General features: G+C 34.8%; 1 protein-coding gene across 1 annotated transcript in view; it reads left to right on the top strand.

Annotated features, from left to right (window-relative positions):
- Window positions 1-20,543, top strand: part of nbas (NBAS subunit of NRZ tethering complex) — a 203,810-nt gene that overhangs the window by 146,134 nt on the left and 37,133 nt on the right. Inside the window, exons 48-49 of the mRNA XM_028439227.1 lie at window positions 2,415-2,504; window positions 3,553-3,736. Coding sequence (XP_028295028.1) covers window positions 2,415-2,504; window positions 3,553-3,736 — 274 coding nt within the window. The remainder of the gene's footprint in view (window positions 1-2,414; window positions 2,505-3,552; window positions 3,737-20,543) is intronic.

The following is a 20,543-nucleotide window of genomic DNA, read 5'->3' as shown; positions in this document are numbered from 1 at the left end:
GCGTACCCTGCGTCTGCACGTCTGATCTACATTTCCCATAGACTTAGAATAGGTACACGGGCACAATGCACAAGTCACGTCTGCATGTGTGCTTGCAGACGTGTTAATGCTTTAATGTGCATACACATTAAAGCGCATGCACACCTACGCCACACCTGGATGTGCACCTAACAAACATAAATATATCAGTCACACGTAGACACAGGCGCGCTTCACTATGTAGCATCGTCACGCAGACGGTGCTACATGAAGGTCACCTGATCGCTATTGCTTCACTCACGCCACACCTGCCACTACACCTAACTACTTAAATAAGTTAAGTTTGGTGAAGGTTAGGCAGGCAGTTACGTGTGTGTTAGACTGGTGTGCATGAATTTAGAAGCCATTTTAAGAAATATTTAATATACACACATATGGGGGCAGATTTGTCTCAAAAATATTCACAAATATGTCCACAATTTTCACATTTTTTAGTTTTTCACATGCGTTTTTAAAATCCAAAATTATCTCCTCAAATTTCACGTCTTTTTCAGATTTTCACGTGTTTATTAGATTTTCACGTTTTTCAAATTTTCACATGCATTTTTTAGATATTCACGTGTTTTTCAGATTTTCACGTGTTTTTTCACATATTTTTCAGATTTATAAGTGTTTTTCAGATTTTCACGTGTTTTTTTTTCACGTGTTTATTAGATTTTCACGTTGTTCAGATTTTCACGTTTTTTTAGATTTGCACGTGTTTTTCACATTTTCACATGCATTTTTTGGATTTCCATGTGTTGTTTAGATTTTCACGTGTTTTTTTTTCACGTGTTTATTAGATTTTCACGTTGTTCAGATTTTCACGTTTTTTTAGATTTGCACGTGTTTTTCACATTTTCACATGCTTTTTTTGGATTTCCATGTGTTGTTTAGATTTTCATGTGTTTTTTTAGATTTTCTCATGTTTTTCAGATTTTCACGTGTTTTTTGCGTGAAAATCGTGGATGTATTTGCGGATAAAACTGTGGATATATTTGTAAACATTTTTGAGACAAATCTCTCCCCATACACATACGCATACCGACAAACGCACTGGCTTGTACGCTCGTGTCCTTTCCTTCTTCTCTGATTAATTGTCTTTTGATAATTAATTCAGCCTGATACAGATGTTTGCGTGCAGATTTCACTCACAAATGCACGCTCATGTAAAAGATGCATAACCACTCACACGCAGCCTGATGTAATCACTGGAGAGATCTTTTCCCTTGAATATATCACTCAGCTCTCCTGCATATGAATATCACTTTATGTAACAGCTCTGTGTCTGTGGGAGGGTACTTTTACCGAGCTTTCTCAAAGCTTTCTGAATGAGCACAAGCTATGCTAAAATAAACAGCAACTTTTTGCAAAATTTAGCAACGAACTACGTTTAAAAAATGATGTGAATTTTTTTTAATGTTACTTTTGACAAGATTTTCAGCGATATTTGTGAAATTTGTGATATTTTTTTTTCTCGCAAAAATATAATGTCAAATGTTTAGTCTAAATTTAAATCTTAAATCTAAATATCACGGGTAAAACTAAATATTTAGCGAAAATATGAAAATTCACCGGAAGTACCAAAATAAAAGGTCATAGATTTAGATTTAGCATTTAAATTTAACATGTATATTTAAATTTAATATTGACATTTAACATTGACATTTAATATTTACATTTAACATTTACATTTAACATTTACATTTAACATTTACATTTAATACTTAACATTTATATTTAAATGTAATACTTAGAGTTAACATTTAGAATCAACATTGACGTTACGTAAAATAATATCACAAATTTCATCGATATTGCTACAAATCCGATCAAAGAAATTAAAATGAAACCTTAATATATTATTTCAAAAAAGAAGACAAAATGAACTTGCTGGAATTGATTACTTCTGTGCTTGAGTAAAATTTTGTACAGCAACTTTTATTTTACATTAGTAAAATAAAAAAAATCCTGTAAAAATGCCTTTATTTGAGCCTGAAATTCAGTCTACTGCTGCATGCTGAAAACTACACTGAGGACATGCCAGTTAAACCGGTCTTACATCTCAATTTAAAAGAGAAAATCTATTTAATTTATATTTGATTTAACATTTCCGTTTGCTGCATTTTCACTGAACCTGTGAGCGTAGAAAGTGGGTGGTGACAGATTAGTGTATTGATATATATTTTTTCCAAAGCGCCTTTCAACATGTAATCGCTTCCAGACACATTTTAAATAAACACTGTCCTCATGAAGAAAGCCTTTGATATTTTTTTTTCTTTTTTTACATAATCTCAGATGTTGTCCCTTGATATTGTGTTAATTTGAAAATTGTGTCTTAATTACCGTATCATGTGAGATGATTGCAGTGATGAGGTTTTGGTTTTTTTTTCCAGTGGGGACTCTGCTATCCTGACAAATTGCCCACAACCCCTGAGGGTGTTGGAGGCCATGGTGACCGCTGTTCACAATAATATGCAGAGGGGGTAAGTCACATTCATCATATATTCATTATGAATAAACTTTAATGGAAACACACAATGGACTGCTAAATGAATTATCCTTGTTCAGGGTTTGTATTATCAAGACATGTTTTTCTAAGTTTAGGATAATGTAGTTAAAATTTATTTTGTCCCACCACACAGAGATGATCATAGATACACCCATTGACTCAATGATGTCGTTAGAATCGGGCTTGACTCACGGCTCAAACAGAATAGTGCCAAAGTCACATTTCGGCCACTTTGAGATTTAATACCTAACTCAATTTTTTATTATTTAAATTTTTTTGTATTGTATTTAATTATATACATGAGTTTGTCTTAAAATCTCAAAATGACTTTTGTTATGACCCTCAAAAAAATAAACTATATGCCACTTTGAGATTTAATAACTCGTTATTTTTTTTAATTTTCATTTTATTTTATTTTCATTTATTAACATTTTTTTTTAATATATATAATTTTATACACGAGTTGGGCATCAAATCTCAAAACAGTTAAAAAAAAATGACTGTTATGAGGGTATCTATATGTTACCCTAAAAAAAATAAACTATATGCCACTTTGAGATTTAATGCCTCGTTAATTTTTTTAAATTTAAATTTAATTTAATTTTTTTGTATTTTATTTAAATTTATTATTATTATTTGTTAAGCTATATAATTTTATACGCGAGTTGGGCATAAAATCTCAAAACGGTTCAGAAAATGACTTTTGTTATGCAAACATTTGTAATTTGTAAAAATAAATAAATAACAATAATTATATATATATATATATATATATATATATATATATATATATATATATATATATATATATATATATATGTTTTAACAAAATAAATAAATATGAGTGATGCATCCTTTTCTGTGTATCTGATATGTTGTATCCATTGTTCTCTTATAAAAGCTCCTGCCACTGGATCTCTGTCTCTCTTTGTACCCTTTGCACCATCATTATCTCTGTCTGACACTTATCTCCTCTCCGTTGGGTCCTCCTGATGCCTGTCGCTCACCTCCTGCTTCCTCAGAGACTGCTCGGTGACCTCAGACGACCTTTTGTCTTGGCTGCGTCCCTTCTGTGGCGATGCGTCCCTGCCCGTGCGGCCTCGTATCGACGTGCTGCAGATCCTGGAGAGTAACTTCAGTCTGCGAGACAGCGACGTCCGTCTTCTCCTTCTCTATCGCACTAAGGCCGTCCTCAAAGACAGAGAGGTAAAACATAGATGCTTACAATCTATTGGGTTTTAATTGTAATATTAAATAACATTTAATCAAAATGCTGAAAAGGAAATTATACATCACTAAAGAAAATACCAGCATTCCAAGTATAATTAGTAAAAAAAAACACTGTTTGCTTGATTGTGAGTGGCCATTTTCACCATTTCTGAAACATTTAAAAAAAAAATAATAAACTGATTAAATGATGAGGCTGAAGTGGAAGGAGAACTCGAGAACTCAAGTTGAATCAACAAAAATGATATTCAGGGTTCCCGCAGATCCTTAAAAAGTCTTAAAAGGCATTACATTCATGAATCTAAAGAAAAGGCCTTAATTGACATTAAAATGCCCTAAATCAATGTTTCAAAAGTATTAAGTTAACATCGTATGATTTTATGATAATAATTAGTCTCACTTTTTAAAATAATTGGTAACATTTGTTTTGTTTTTTTTAATGTATAAGCATAAACTACATGGGAAAATGAAAATTTAGCAAACATTGCTTGTCACACAATGATTTTTCTTCATGGCTTTTCTGAATGGTTTTTATTTTTTTATTTATTTTTTACAGATTTATGGCTATTTTTGGGGTCATCTTGTGTCTTTGTAGGGATTTTGATTATTTTTGTCATTTTGTGTATTATTCTGTGTTTACTTTGGGGACCGCCAGTTACACGTCTGCACAAGACATGAGAAAAAAATGACCCTACCCCTATATATATGATGTGGTGTTTTTTTTCCCCAAAATTATGTTTACTGTGAAATTTGTCTTAAATTTCATTTCAAATGGCAATAAAAAGTCTTAAAAAGTGTTGAATTTAGTTTGACTAAAGCTGTAGGAACCCTGATAATGCTAAGATAATGCTTGACTTTCTAACAGATTTTTATTGGAAAATGCTAAATTTTTCTTTTATATCAACAAAACTATATTTATATTTACATTTATGTAATTGGTTGTGTTTGAAAGTGTCGTACATTTTGACGTGTGTGTCTGAAAAGGACAAGTTGAATATATGTGAATAAAATTGCTAATTTTCAAAGACGGAGGCATGAGGAAAGGTCGATAGTTTATTTTTACCTGCAAAAGAAACTGAGAAATGAATAGAAAGCAATCTTTCTTAGCATAAAAGGTCTGATTATAAGTTAAACTTATTTGTTAGTTTGTGGACTTCTTTTATTTAGCCTTAATAGGATATTATGCCCATTTTATTTAATAAAAGGATATTTAATTTTACCAATTTATTGGAACGGTTGCAATGTTTAGTTTACAACACACAGATTCTGGTCCTGGATTTAAAATGTGCGATAACCACATTTATTTATTTACCTGAATAATAGCCACTGTTATCCAGGAAGTTTATTCTTATATGTGCCATAGTATATAGTCATCTTAAAGATGTAACTCCCGATTTTAATCTGAGATAAAATGGGTTAAAAGTGACAAAAAAAAATGGTGGAAAAGGTGGTGAAATGGGTTAAAAGTTGCAAATTAGAGTGGCCAAAAACAGACAGAAAATATGTCAATATAGGAACAATTAGTTTAAACTGGCAAATAAGGGGCATGACAAAACATAAATGTGTTTAAATTTGCAAACAAAATAAGCATTATATATGGTGATAAGAGGTTAAAAGTGACAGTAATTGGTCAACATATATGACTTTTCTTATGTTATGCAGAAAAGGCATTGAAATTTGATGGAGAGGTGGTAGAAATGGGAGTAATGTAGCAAAAATGCATTAAATGGAGCAAAATTATGGCAAGAAAAAGTGACGAAAATAGGTTCAAATATGGCAAGTTTGGTGTAGTTGCAGAAAAAGGGTAAAAATAAGCAAAAATGGGCTCAAATTGTAAAAAGTTTCTTGAAAGCAACTGGCGACCACCTCCCAGTGTCTCCCGACCCCAAGGTTGAGTGTGTTTGTAATATCTGTTGTGTGTGGGTGGTCTGCTTGCGTATGGAAAAAAGCAACTATCAGTGCGGCTGGTCATTGAGTTATTTCCCTGACTATTGGCAGGCTGGTTAATTAAAATTCTAATTTATGGTTGCGTGCAATGGGTCATTGTCTGCTCAGGTAGACAAGTGTGTGTTGGCCTGGACTCCACATTGAACTGGTTTGGTGCATTCCCAACACTCGATTAAACAAGTCACATTTTTGCCTTTTTAATTGAAGCTACTTTTCATGGTGTCAGCTGCTTAGCTAAAAAGTAAGTGTGCGTTCGTTCTGCACCGGGTTGTCCTACTACCCCCCACAGGCAAAGCTGATACTGATTACAGGAAGTCATCCCATGGCCGTGTCAGACACTTAGTTGTGCCATGTTCTTGCCCTATAGCCGGAATAAAGGAAGGAAATGAGAAAGTAGCAGCAATTGGAGAGAAAAAGGAGTCAATGTTGGCAAAAGACAACCGGGAGCAAGAGACGGGAAAGAATTGGTATTGTTCCCCATCTCGGTCCCCTTGATCCCTCAACTAATCAGTGCAGCTTCCGTCGAACCCTGTCACTACATGTTACCCTTGAGACAAAACAGAAATGCATGTACGCTATTCATATTGCACAATCAGTCTTAGTTCACTGTTTGTCTAGTAATATACACAAACAGGCTCCCTGCACATATCTCATTGACAGCCATGCTGAGAAATCAGAGTTTTACCTTTCTTCTGCCAAACAAACAAATGTTAACTATAAATCCAGCCAGCCACCTCCAAGTCTCAACATGCTTCAACATGCTTAAACTAAAATACTATACTAAAGTATGGTACTAAATAAAAATGTAAGTCATTAATGAGATATATATTAATATATTTAAATTAATTTCCTTTTTTTTTTTAGTAAAAGAGAAATCAGCCCCAAAAATAAAACAAAACCAAAAAACAGATGATGGTTTTTTTTTTTTTCACCTTATAATAAAAAAATAATAATCTTGTTTTTCTTGCTATTTTATTGTTGAAACATGTAGAATGGATTAAAGCTTAATCAAAATATTTTATAGCAACAACATTTTTTAATTAAGGTTTACATGTGAAATGTAATCGGAATCAGAATGTTTATTGCAAATTATATTCAAACTTGTACCATTTCAGTGCAAGAATAATATAATCTTAAAAGCAGGATGAACAAGTGGAAAAAAGAAAAAAATGCATGAACCTCACCACACATTGCTTATATATACACACAAAAATATACATTCAAATAGGGACTACACCTCATACTTTACCTGTACCATACAGTGTTAATGATCTTTTTCATCAAAAGGTGAAAATAAAAATCATTTTATGTTCATGTTTTATGTACAGTATAAGCTCATAAAAGGCCACCATTTTTATTTTATTTTTTTAAAGTATATTAATAAGGAGAAGATTGAAACTACAAATCTTAGCTCTGTGTGCAATTTATTAGATTGTAATGAGCTTTTACGATGATCAGTCAGCTTTCTAATATGTCTCTCATTAATAATATATATTTTGGTAGCCTTTTATCATTTTATTTTATTTTTTTTTATCATGTTTTAAAGAAATGTATTAAAGATTTAAAAAGTGATAGATATTCATAATGGCATTGGAATGTCCACCACAGTAATAGGAATTATTATATCAAAATGTATTTGATCTTTTTAAGTTCAAACTGAACCTTTAGTGAAAGAAGCATAGAGATAAGTTAAAGATGTCTTCTTTATTTTTTATTTTTTAATTTAACATGAACTTTGTTTTTACACTTTAGCACTTTAACTATTTAAGCTGTATTGGAATTGGCACCCATGTCAAGTGCAGCCCTCTGCAGACAGCTAGCTTTGTTAGCGCAGACGCTTCAATACAAGGAAAACCTTCATCCTTGTGTCTTGAGAAGTACTTCATCAAACAAATTAGATAAATGTCATGAGATCATGGCAATGTGTGAGCTGGTGTGTGAGCAGGATGCTAGCAGTCTGACTTTGTTGAAGCCAGTTAGAATCCGACTTCTTGCTTCTCTGATCGAAGCTAATTAGAGATACGATTCTCAAAGACAAATTCAAGCAGATTAGGTCCAGTTTTAATGGAGAAAATAATTTTGGGAAAATCAAGAATAAAATAGAAATGTCGAGATTAAAGTTGAAATTTTGGAAATGAACTCAAAATACAATATTATAATAAAAGTCGAAGGTTTGATAATAAAGTCAAATCTACGGAAGCGGACTAGGGCCAATTCACCATATGGCAACAGTCTCCATCAAAACTGTAAACCTAATCTGTTTACATAGTTTCTCAATAGCCACAGACGGGACTGAAAGCTCCACCTCTTCTAAACTTCACTGTTTTCTCCTTCTGAACAGATTAATTTTTTGTTAATATTTCTTCAAAATCTCTAAAGAGATTACAACACTGTGTTTATGAGCTAAAAAGAAAGAAGCTCCTTGTTATTAATCCCAACTTCGAAATATAGTTTAACACATTCATCTGTTGTAATATAAAGGTCCTATATCATATATAGCTATTTTTCACCCATCTCCATTTGTTCTAAGAACCCCAACAACAGTGTTTGGCTTTTTTTTCCCCCAAACTCGCCTGTTTTCCAGAGTTTTAGTCCTCTGAAAAGTGACTTTCTGAGCAGTTCTAAAAACAGGCTGTTTTGGGGCCTACTTATGCATATTAATGAGTATGCGTGGCTGTAGACGCTGACTTCATGCCTCGCTTTTGTGAGGGAGGTCAGTGATCACCAAAGCGATTGTCTTTTTGCTATCCACACACAATGTTATTGTTTTCAGCCAAAAAACTGCACATTAGAGTAAAACACATGGCTATTTAAGCGGCTATTGTTATTGTTAGTCCTTGATTTGTCATAAAAGATTTTCTCCATCAAAATTGGCCCTAATTCGTTTCTGTACATACCTATCTAAAATGTTTACCAGTGTCTTTTACTTTACCTAAATTACACTTTGGGGTGTTTTTTTTTCTTCTTGTCACTAACGACGTGCACAGGTCTGTGTGAGAAATTACGATCCTGCAGATTATTTTTAAAAGTTACTCCCCTCCTGCAACTCCTTAAAAAAAAAACATTTCCACTTGGATTTTTTGAAGGAGTAAAACAAAAACACAAGGATGTCACTGGCAGGTCACCTTTTCGTCTCTGCCCATATATACGATGCCATTTGAATACACGATATGTGTTTGAATCAGACAGACTGTTATGATGGATGTTGTATAGCCTGGCAGTGTCCAGACCGGGTCAGGCAGGGCTGTGTCAAATGAAAGGCCACTGCGTGATTCACAGCTGCTGCCTCATATGGATCTAGAGATGATATATCAGAAGGCAACAGACGGAGAAAGGAGAGCGATGCTGCCTGATAGGAGTATAAAAAGGGGAAAAGATTCAGATAAAAAAAAAAAAAAAAAACAAGAACGAGTACCTTCCACTCTCGGGCACGTCAGCCTTTATCGTCGCAGAGAACCAAAAATGACTTAATCAGACACCTAAAAAAAGAAAGTATTAATGAACCCAATTGAAATGCTGACATTTAGGGAGCTTAGAGGAAGGGGTATGATGCAAGGGGGGAGGCAAGTGGATGTGAGGGGTGAAGCCAGAAATAGATTTTGTGACTTAATTTTGAATGATTAGTCGTAACAGCAGAGAATCCAAATGTCACCACTGTCCAGATTGGGAGGGTCTGTTTCTGTTTAGTCTGCGAGCCTGTCTTTGTGTTTATTAGGCTTTTGGCCTTTACAATGATATACTTATGGGTATTCCTGATGGCGCTGAACAAAAAAGAAGTGAGAAGGCAAATATGCAGGGTTGCGGTCAATTACATTTTTCAATTACAATTACGTCTTTAATTATCTGTGTTAAATTACAACCCAGTTATGTTTACAGTGACTGGCATTTTTTAAAATTACAAATGAAAGTTTGAAATGTTTGACCGTAACGTGATTCATTTTGACTCAGTTTATTCCAGGAAGTTATTAGATACGCTGTTAATAATAATAATAATAATAATAATAATAATATCCGATATGATTATTTAAACGTCTTACCATTCATAAGTGTCTGTCTAATCCGAACTAGCATCATTGCGCTGCAACTGCTCACTTCCGGGAACGATTGTGAAGCTCAATGGGCCGCCATATCTGTAAAAAAAACAAAAAAAAAATCATCATTGGAGTGAACGGAGCTATCACAACTCTCATGGATACAGGTGCTGGTTCATGTTACACTGCATTAGCTTAGCGTTAGCATTATTCTAGTGTTAACATTAACCTAGCATTAGCATTAACCTAGCATTAGCATTAACCTAGCAATGACATTAGCCTAGTCTAGCATTGGTATTTGCCTAGCACTAGCAAAAAGTTAAAAAAAAAGTTGAAATGGGTTGGAGGTAGTTGCTGAACATGTTAAAGGGTGAATTGTCAGGAATGGCTGTGGATGAAGGGCTTAAAAGTTGAAAAAGCTGAAATTTCTAATAGAAATGCATGGGAAAGAAGAAATGTAATAAGTCAAAAAGTCAAAAGATACAAATTATAACTGTACAACCATAAATATCTGGAATATTCTGAATTTTTTGAGTGAGGAATTACGTTCTCAATTACTAAAGTTCCATTGCAATTAATCACAATTACTGAACCTTGAATAAATAAGCCCCTGAAACATAACCTTCCTCTTGTTTTAGCTTTCTGTTACCATCTCCTATATGTCTTCAATCAGCTGTAAAATACACTAAAAAATATTATTTATCCTTTTTGTTTCTCATCTCTTGGTTTGCTTGTTAGGCTTCCTTTTCCATGAAATTATTGGTATCAATATTTTTAGTGTGGGCATCTGAGCCAGTTTTCTCTCAGTATACCTCTCGATTTCAACTATTTTAAAAATGGCAAAATTATTCCTCAAGAGAACTGACAGGTAGTGATAAAAGTTAATCTGAAACATATTTTAATGATTATTAACTATACATTTGTGTGAGCCATAAAACTGTATCATGGTTCCACAGGTTTGTGTTTCATTAAACTGTACATTTTTTACAATTACAGTTACAATTGAATTAGGGTTAGCAACATTTATTTCCAACTATAATTATGATTATGTCCTAGTTGTAATTAATTGTCAATTACACAATTACAATTATAATTGACCCCAACCCTGTAAATATGAGTCTGTGTATGTATTTGTACATGGCCTGGTTGTGTGCTTTGTGTGATTGTTATAGTGTAGTAACATAACATCCAAGCCGTGGCCTTGAGTTTATACCGTGAAGATGCTAATGACGGAGCTTAATCCCGTAGCATTGCTAGCAATAGAATCGACGAAAGAGCTCCACACACACACCATGCATAGTTAAGGAGGAGAAGAAGAAGAAGAAGCTGAGCTGGGTTAGTGTTTCAAGGTCTTCACACCTGAATGTTGCACAGCATCAGTGAAGAGTAACTGTGCGCGGGGGTCTGTGTATAAAAGATGCCCTTCTAAAGTCCACAGCAGCGATCACTGATTCATGTTAGGAGCTCGTCTCCTCCCCTGTCAATGTCATGGATCATTTGCTGTGACACACTGTTTTGGTGCTGTGCTGTTTGGCCTTGCAGCACGTTGTCCATCTAATATGAATTACTGAACTAAAGCAGAACAGAGCGAGTTCTGGAGCTGTAGCTTGCCAGTAGCATCCACTTCACCCAACCTAGCCCTTATTTGACTTTTCCTAAGGCACGTCTGCATGCATGTTTTTTTTTTTTTTTTTTTCCCCTCTTTTTTTTCCAACTTCACCTTTCAAAATGTCATGTCCTTTTTACATTTGCACAACGTTGGCAGTTCTGGCAGAATGCGTTTTGTTTTCAGGGTGTCCTTATGTGCACAAATATTCATTCGCCCGCATATTTTTGTTGGAAGATTTTCCTTCTTTTTTTTTTTTTTTTTTTATAGCAGTATTCCGCCAACTTTGATTTAGGTTGGTAGGATATTTTTGTTTTTAACAAAAATATTTATTTTTTATTTTTAGAAGAATAGTTAATTTTCACAGACATCACAATGCTGCAATGCTTACAGCAGGGGTGTCAAACTCATTTTAGTTTGGGGGCCACATACGAAGTAGTTTGATTCTAAGTGAGCCACATATTTTAGGCGGGAAAACGAGCAATTTCAACATTAATATCCCCAAGTTTGCACTTTACAGGATGTATAAATGATACATAAAGTATGTAAGGCGCAGGCAGACATCAGTCCCTGCGAGATTCTCACTTTTACATTTAATTGATTTTGTGACCAATTTTTATTTCATTTGGGGAAATTATGGGAAATATTTTCAGGAAAATGTAGTTCTTTAAACAATTTGAAATTGCTATCCTCCAAATATTGTTGAGTTTCATTGAATTTATTCCAACATTATTACAACTAAATTATTTGGTAATTCAGACAATTTATGTTTTTTCTGTCTTTTTTACTTTTGGATGGTCTAAAGGGCCAATTTGGCCCCTGGGCCTTGAGTTTGAAATATTACAACATTACAGTGTTCATTGTAAGGTAGAGTCCTGCTTGAGATGAGGCAATTATCATTTTAAAAGTTTTTAATCACTTTTAGTGTTTCAGAAACATTTAATTATTAGCTGAGGAAGACACATGGTTTTTCTTTTTTGCTTAACAAGGAGTGGTAATGGTTATGTAGCCTGAAAATGTGCACTTGTGTGTAAAGTACGTAAAGTTTTTTAATTAGGCATGGGTTAGGTTTTAGTTACGTTACAATGGAGGGTGTTTAACATTTGTTCAAACATTCTCTGGTCCTCAGCTATGAAAGCTCAGACAAAAGTACTTGTTGAAATGGCTAGATTGCTTTTCAAAGTGTCACTTTCAAACCTTTTACCTTTTCTGAATTCCTCCATCATATGTTTTCAAGTGTGTGCATGCATTTTGGAATATAAGTGTAAGCAAACCCGTTATTGTTCATGCCTCCATGCATTTCCCATTCCGCCCTATTGCACAACAACCCTTTCCAAGTGCAACGTGTTTAAATATTAAGATCATTGAAATACACAACACACACACTCCAGACATGACAAGTAACACAACACAAATTCAACAAAGCCTAGACAGATGTATTTGGTTGCAGCTCTGGTTTACACACACAAGTACGAATATGACACAAGAGGGATGAGTAAGAAAACGATGTTCTCTGCTGGCATTAGCATACATGCTCATTGGCAGTAGATCCCTGCCATGTGCATGCACTTACACACAAAAACACTTACCCTGCATTCTCCAATTATAAGTGTTGACCTGTAATTCAGTGCTAAAAAGTTAGACGCCTTCTCAAGGACACTTGGTATATGGTGCAAAAAAAAAAAAAAGGAGCTAACAGTTTGTTGGAAGAACACGATTGAGGTTGGAAAGAAGGCTGTGGATTAAACAGTAACAGAGTGCAGTATTTATTTCCAAGTATATGAAAAATAAATGTGGTGTGGTTGAGAGGGGTTTTTTTAACAGCCTCAGATCAGAATAGCTTAAACTCCATTTGTTCAGTGAGCTGTTGCACCAAACCCCTTTTTTGTAAAAATATTGACCATATCGATGCAACATTTATTAAAATCAAAGCTGTGAATAAGAAAACACAAGACTTTTGTCATAATAATTCCAGAAAGGTCATTTTGTCTTCTTTTTTGAAATATGTTTTGGTTTCATTTATTCAGACAAGCTTTTTTCAGGAAATTTACTTTGAAATTTACTTTGATCTCCTGATATGTTTTGACTGCCAGTTGTCAGTCTCCTACAAGTTTTTCATAAGGAAAGCATCAAAGCATCTACTGATTGCTTTGATGTGTACCGACAAATTCTTTTATCAGAGCATCAAAACATCTACTGATTGCTTTGAAGTGTCGCTAAAAGTTCTTTCATGAGGAAAGCACCAAAGCATCTACTGATTGTTTTGATGTGTCCCGACAAGTTATTTTATAAGAGCATCAAAGCATCTACTGATTGCTTTGAAGTGTTGCTACAAGTTATTTCATAAGGAAAGCATCAAAGCATCTACTGATTGCTTTGATGTGTTCCTACATTATTTTATAAGAGCATCAAAGCATCTACTGATTGCTTTGAAGTGTCGCTACAAGTTCTTTCATTAGGAAAGCATCTACTGCTTGGTTTGATGTGCCCCATGAGTTATTTCATAAGGAAAGCATTAAAGCATCTACTGATTACTTTGATGTGTCCCTACAAGTTATTTTGTGAAGAAAGCATCAACGCATTTAGTGATTGCTGTGATGTGTCCCTACAAGTTCTTTTATAAGACCATCAAAGCATGTACTGATTGCTTTGAAGTGTCGCTACAAGTTCTTTCATAAGGAAAGCATCTACTGATTGCTTTGATGTATGCCTTCGATTTTTTTCAAAAGGAAAGCATCAAAGCATTTACTGATTGCTTTGATGTGTTCGGACAAGTTATTTTATAAGAGCATCAAAGCATCTACTGATTGCTTTGAAGTGTTGCTACAAGTTCTTTCATAAGGAAAGCATCAAAGCATCTACTGATTGCTTTGATATGTCCCTTACGTTAATTTTATAAGAGCATCGAAGCATCTACTGATTGCTTTGAAGTGTCGCTACAAGTTCTTTCATGAAGAAAGCATCTACTGCTTGGTTTGATGTATGCTTACGAGTTCTTTCAAAAGGAAAGCATCAAAGCAAAGTTTGCTTTGATGTGCCCCATGAGTTTTTTTCATAAGGAAATCATCAAAGCATCTACTGATTGCTTTGATGTGTCCCTACAAGTTATTTCATGAAGAAAGCATCAATGCATTTAGTGATTGCTTTGATGTGTCCCTACGAGTCCTTGTCGCCTGATGGTCTGTGGAGAAGAGAGTCCCAGGTGTGGAAAACTCAAAATGTTCCCTCATCCCGGAGGGATACATCAAATCTATTAGTAGATGCCTCTGAGGAAGACAGTTGGCAGTCGAAACATGTCAGAAGATCAAAGTATTTTTCAAAGTAAATTGTCTGAATAAATGAAACCTTGACATATTAAGACTTTTGTCATATTGGTGGGATCGCTAATAATTTAGTGAAAAAGAAACGCCAGAGATGGGGCAATTCAATGGAACAGCAAAGGATGCATGAAGGGAGACAGACAAGAAAGGCAAGAGAAAGAAAAGAGCCTGAGGACAGCTGAAGTGATAGGAGTGGGCAGCACAATGCCAGATAAAACAGACAGAGGAAGACACAACAATCTGAAATAAGTTGGTGCAGTCATCATAAGCTGTTATCACCATTGGTGGCAGCAGGCAGCGATTTCACTGTAAGATTTAGCCTGTGAGTAAAGCAGTGTGTCCAAACACTTACACTGTAATTCCAATGTGTATTTTACACTCTATATTTAAATGCATGCCTCCGCCTCCCTCATACCTTGAATATTTATCAGCATACAAATGCATAGATGCATGCATGATTAAAGGAAAGTCTGAGTGTTGGCACGAGTAGGTTTCATATTAGAATATAGAGCAGAGGCAGCTGATAGTCTGTGCTTGATATTAATGGGTGTCTTTGTGGCATCATGTCAAGGAGGAGTGTGTCAAGATGGTTTTGAGCAACAAGCTTGTTCTTGTTCTCCTCTGAACATTGATCTACTCCAGCTTCCCCACCACTCCCCCTCCGTCTTCCATCTCCCCAGCCACTTTTCTTTGTCTTCTTCCTCTAAGTGTGCTCAGGCATCATATCATAGTGTACATACATCCCAGCAGAGGTGAAAGTAACAGATTACAAGTATTAATTTTACTGTAATTGAGTTGCTGGGTATGGATAGTTGTACTTTTTTTTAAAGTATATTTCTAAATTAGTAATTTTAGTTGTACTTAAGTAAATTTTAAAAGAAGTAAAAGTAATTTGTTACATTTCTACACCCAACCGTTACTGAGTTTTTTTTTTTTTTCGGTTTTAAAATGATCATAGGACATTGTAAAACTACGAAAATGGAATGACCAGACAACAATCAAATGCATTACATTCTCACGCAGTGGTTCCCAACCTTTCTTGTTTTGTGTACCCCTTGAGCCTTTTTGTCATACCATGAGTACCCCCTCACTCATACGTGTTCATGATTCTCCAAAAGTAGAACATAACACAACTGAATATTCAACCCAAGTCATTTTATTTCATCTTCATAAATTGAACAATTAACATTCAGGCATTATCTTCTTATTTAACTCAAATTAAACATTAAAATATGTTGAATTCAAGGCAATACAAATGATAAATTTAAGAAATTATATTATAGTAAACATTTGTATAATTAATACTAATCTATTATGATTATATTGTCATTAAAGAAAAATAATAGTTGAAATAGGAAGAAATAAAATGATTAAGTAATATAATAAATAAAACAAATAATTAACCTGCCTGTGTTACATATAACTTTTATGACATTTACCACAAAAGGAGCTTCTTTGAATACGTCCCCTTTAAACATGCATTCAAATTTTAAAAACAAGTCATTGCACACACATACCAATTTATTAACGGACTTATGAAATGACTGAGAATATTATTTATTATCTTGGAAATAAATTCTTAATTTTTTCCACGTACCCCCTTCAATGTGCTCACGTAGCCCTAGGGGTACGCATACCCCTGGTTGGGAAACAATCAGATTAAACGTAATGGACGGCACCAAAACACCATTGAGTTCATTAATTTAGCAATACTTAAAGCTTAATTTACATCCACATTCATTCATTGGTGTTAATTCATTTTAAAAAAATAATTTTGACAAACCTTTTATTTTATACAGAATAAGATTTGGTCTCTTCCTTTTTAAGTTTATACATGAGATGTTTACTGTATGCAAGGGAATTGTGGCAAGATGTATTACCAAAAATAACTGTCGGGGGTGAAAGTAACTAGTAACTTCTACTTTGAGTACTATTTAATTGAGCTACTTTTTACTCGTACTTGAGTATTTTATGTATGACTTACCTATACTGGTACTTGAGTACAATTTCAATCAAGTCACAGTACTTCTACTTGAGTAGGATGCATTATATCAGTACTCTTTACACCTTTGAATGAATCAGCAATGCATGTTTTGTTATTGCAATAAAATAAATTGATTTATTTTATTGCTTAATTGTGACCATCACCAGCCCTCCCTAAGGAAGGGTAAGAAATCTTTCATTATAGGGAGGATATAAAAAGGGAGAGCAGTGTTACACCTAGGGGGAGGGGGAGGGGAAAGGGAGCAGGGAGTGAATGTGTGTGTTTAGTGAATGTATGAAGTGCTATTAAAAAAAAATGAATGAATGAATCCTAAGTGTCAAAAAAATACATTTTTTCCCAATGTCTCATGAGAAATCTATATTAGCTAAAACAATTCAATCAACCAATGACAATGTTGCTTGTAGAAACTTTTTGAATGAGAAAAAATCAATATGTTATTAAATGGATCATTCATCTGATTTGTTTGACTGCCTTTTGACTAATAGTTTATGCTTCAGACTTTGGTTTGTTGTTTATTCCTTTAAAAACTGCAGCAAGACATTTTTCTCTTCCTCAACCAAATCAACATCATTTCTATGAGGAAATTGGTTATGATATCAATCAAGTAACAGTACTTCTACTTGAGTACAATATACTGTATCTGTAATCGTTACACCTCTGCAACCCAGACTACTCCTACTATAGCAATATAGTTATAGTAGAGTGAACAAAGTGACAATTTGTATTTTCTTCCACACACATACCGGTAATGTGCGCATGTTTATTCTCAGGAGAAATACTCTCACGTTTGTTTTCCCATGTGTGTTTTACTTTCAAGTTTTCACAAACTTCCCAACCCCCTGCCGGCCCCGAGGCTTTGCCCTTTCAGTGTTCGCTTCTCTTTGCTCACTTTTTTTTTTGCCTGAAACCTGCAGTCTCTTATCATCCCCGCTCACTTCCTCGGCATTTCTCATTTCCTCCCCTCGCTCCTACCTGCATCGCTTTCGCCCTGTGAAGTGTGCGACCTCTGCAACTTTATTCCACCCGTCACTGGGGAGATTAGCTAGAAGCTGGCCAATGAATATTGATGAGCTCATTCAGAGTGCACTCAGTTAAGGCCAGACACACAGATCTCCGCATCCCACGGCTCCACTGGAGCTCTCAGGCCAATCCAGCGACATGCCCACATCCTGTGTTCTCCACGTCTCTTTCTCCGCTCCCTCTCCTCCGCCTCGCACAGGTCAAGGACTGAGATAATTGCTAAGTCACAGAGAAGATTATCAGGCGGTTTTGTTGACAGGGGCAAAAGTTCACTTGTGTTTTATTAACCACGCTCATTCAGATTCAGAATGAAACCTGAATATTGGATTAGAATTAAATGTTGAAAGCTGTCACAATGCCCTTATTGGGTTGGCAGGTGAAGTATAATGGATATGTATTTATAATGAATCACTCTCTTAACTCATTTTTAAATGTTGTAACTGGTGCAATTAAATAGTGACATCAATCACCCATTAAAGTAATTATATCTTTCCCCTTGGCTGCATTAGACCTCAAATTCTGATATAATAGAAGAGATCATCAGCTTACAAATTAAAGCCTGTTTTCTACATGCTAAAGATTTTTTTAAAGATCAGTAAAAGGGCACAAGCGGATGCCACAAATCATTACAGATCAAATAATTAGATTAAAATAGAGACTTTCTCATTGAAAAACTTAAAACAACATTGTATGCCAAATATGGATGTGAACAGATGAGCAAGTGTTTGAATTGCCAACAACACCTGCACTGACAACTTAAAAATTCCTGTTGGCAGTAGTGACTCATTCAGCGAATGAGTTGTTAGTTTTGTCGTTACTGTCGTATAACAAAATTACTGTATTTATAAATAAATAAGAAATACAAATATAATTGAGTAAAACAAACCAAGCTACAACGGATTATTTCAACTAAAGAAGCAGATAGAAATGTATATAAAGTAATTGAACTCAATTCAAATTGAAACACTGTTGCACCACACACCAACATAAATGGTTTGACCAAAATCCTGCTTGAAGTCGTAGTTTGTCCAATTTTTGCCCCTTACATAAAATGGACAAAAATCAAGCATTAAAGTGGCAGTCTTAACTTCAAAAACCAAATACCGGTACTGCCCTCTTCGGTATTGGCTAAGTAAGTGGCAACATAGCAAGAGACTAATAAACATGCTAATTAACATGAGGCTATTCATGTCATCATTGCATGCATAATTAGTTTCAGTCACTTGACACCTGCATACCTTTATCTGTTGTTGTCTTCTACTTGTTCTTCTTCGAGTTCAACTTCTTCGAGTTCTTCTTTTTCTTCGACGAGTTCTTCTTTTTCTTCAACGAGTTCTTCTTCAATGAATTCTTCTTCTTCTTCTTCTTCTTCTTCTTCTTCTTCTTCTTCTTCTTCTTCTTCTTCTTCTTCTTCTTCTTCTTCTTCTTCTTCTTCTTCTTCTTCTTCTTCTTCTTCTTCTTCTTCTTCTTCTTCTTCTTCTTCTAGTTCGAGTTCTACTTCTTCTAGTTCGAGTTCTACTTCTTCTAGTTCGAGTTCTACTTCTTCTAGTTCGAGTTCTACTTCTTCTAGTTCGAGTTCTACTTCTTCGAGTTCTACTTCTTCGAGTTCTACTTCTTCACCTGGGCGCCCTTATCAAGAACTGGTCCTGCTCTTCCTCTACACTCAGCATCCACAGACACTTTGACTGAATTGCGCAAAAAAACCAGATTTGTTTATGCATAATAAACTCGTTCATTTAATAATGAATCATGATTTCAGGTGGTGAGCTATTGAGCCTCAGAAGAAAATAAATTGAGACAATCACACCATCATCCAAGTTAAGTGGATGATGTGAATTGAACACCTTAGAGAAACACTGAGTAGTCTGTCTCTTTGTTGGCACGTGTGTAGAGAAGAAAGACAGCTATCCACTTTTAAGTCTATGACCTCATTGAAAATGATCAATACTAGTGTGTTCTTTCTGCAAGAAGTCAATCTATTTTTCAGTAAATGCCCCCCTTTACAACGGGTCCTTTAAAGAACGAGTTAGGTAATGGGCCATTTTTTATTAACAACTTGGCATCATTAAAGTGTGAAGCTTCATCTCTTGCCAACAGTATTTAATAAAGTGCGACCGTTTCATTGTGCTTGTCATTGCATGGAAAGGCCAAAAAAGGTGTGTGTGTGGGTGTGTGGGTGGGGGGTCCCTGCTCTGCCAATGATTGGCAGCAGTGGTAGGACAGGATGAATGTGAAGCGCAGAGCTGTCAGGACGCATAGCTACGATAGAACTAATCATTAACCTGTCTTCCACAGTGTCACACACAGTGACGGTGATTTGCTCACCTCATACTTTAACAATCAGTCACAGGGTCAGCTGCTGTCAGATGTGAAGCCGTGACATATGCTCTCCGTGTGCGCCCGCGTGTGTGTGTGATTGGCGATAATAACTGTTGTTAATAAACCTACCAGGAGCTCCGTTTGCACAATATAATGGACTGTGTATAGTGTATCAACTGTGTCAATGTGTGATTATAGATTAAAAAATTAATAAAAATGGTATAATTACATACTTACATTTTTTAAAGATTTATTAAATATCAAACATACAGTATTTTTATCCATACCACATTTTACCATTACCCTCGTTGTCTTCTTAATATTATAATAATTATTACAAAGGTAACATTTTATATTAAGGTACACCTATTAACCATTATTGAGATCATAATTCATACACAACAACTTTCTTACTTACTACTAATAACCAATAATTCTGAGGTTATTGAGGGAAAACTCTTAGTTAATGGCTTACTGGTTGCATAATAAGGTCATGCAGGATAAGGCATTAATAAGTACTTAATAAGGACTAATCAAG

The sequence above is a fragment of the Gouania willdenowi genome, chromosome 24, assembly GCF_900634775.1.
Source record: "Gouania willdenowi chromosome 24, fGouWil2.1, whole genome shotgun sequence".
In the NCBI taxonomy this organism is placed as follows: Eukaryota; Metazoa; Chordata; class Actinopteri; order Blenniiformes; family Gobiesocidae; genus Gouania; species Gouania willdenowi.
Note: the sequence above shows the minus strand (reverse complement) of the source record. Positions and strands in the feature narration are given on the sequence as shown.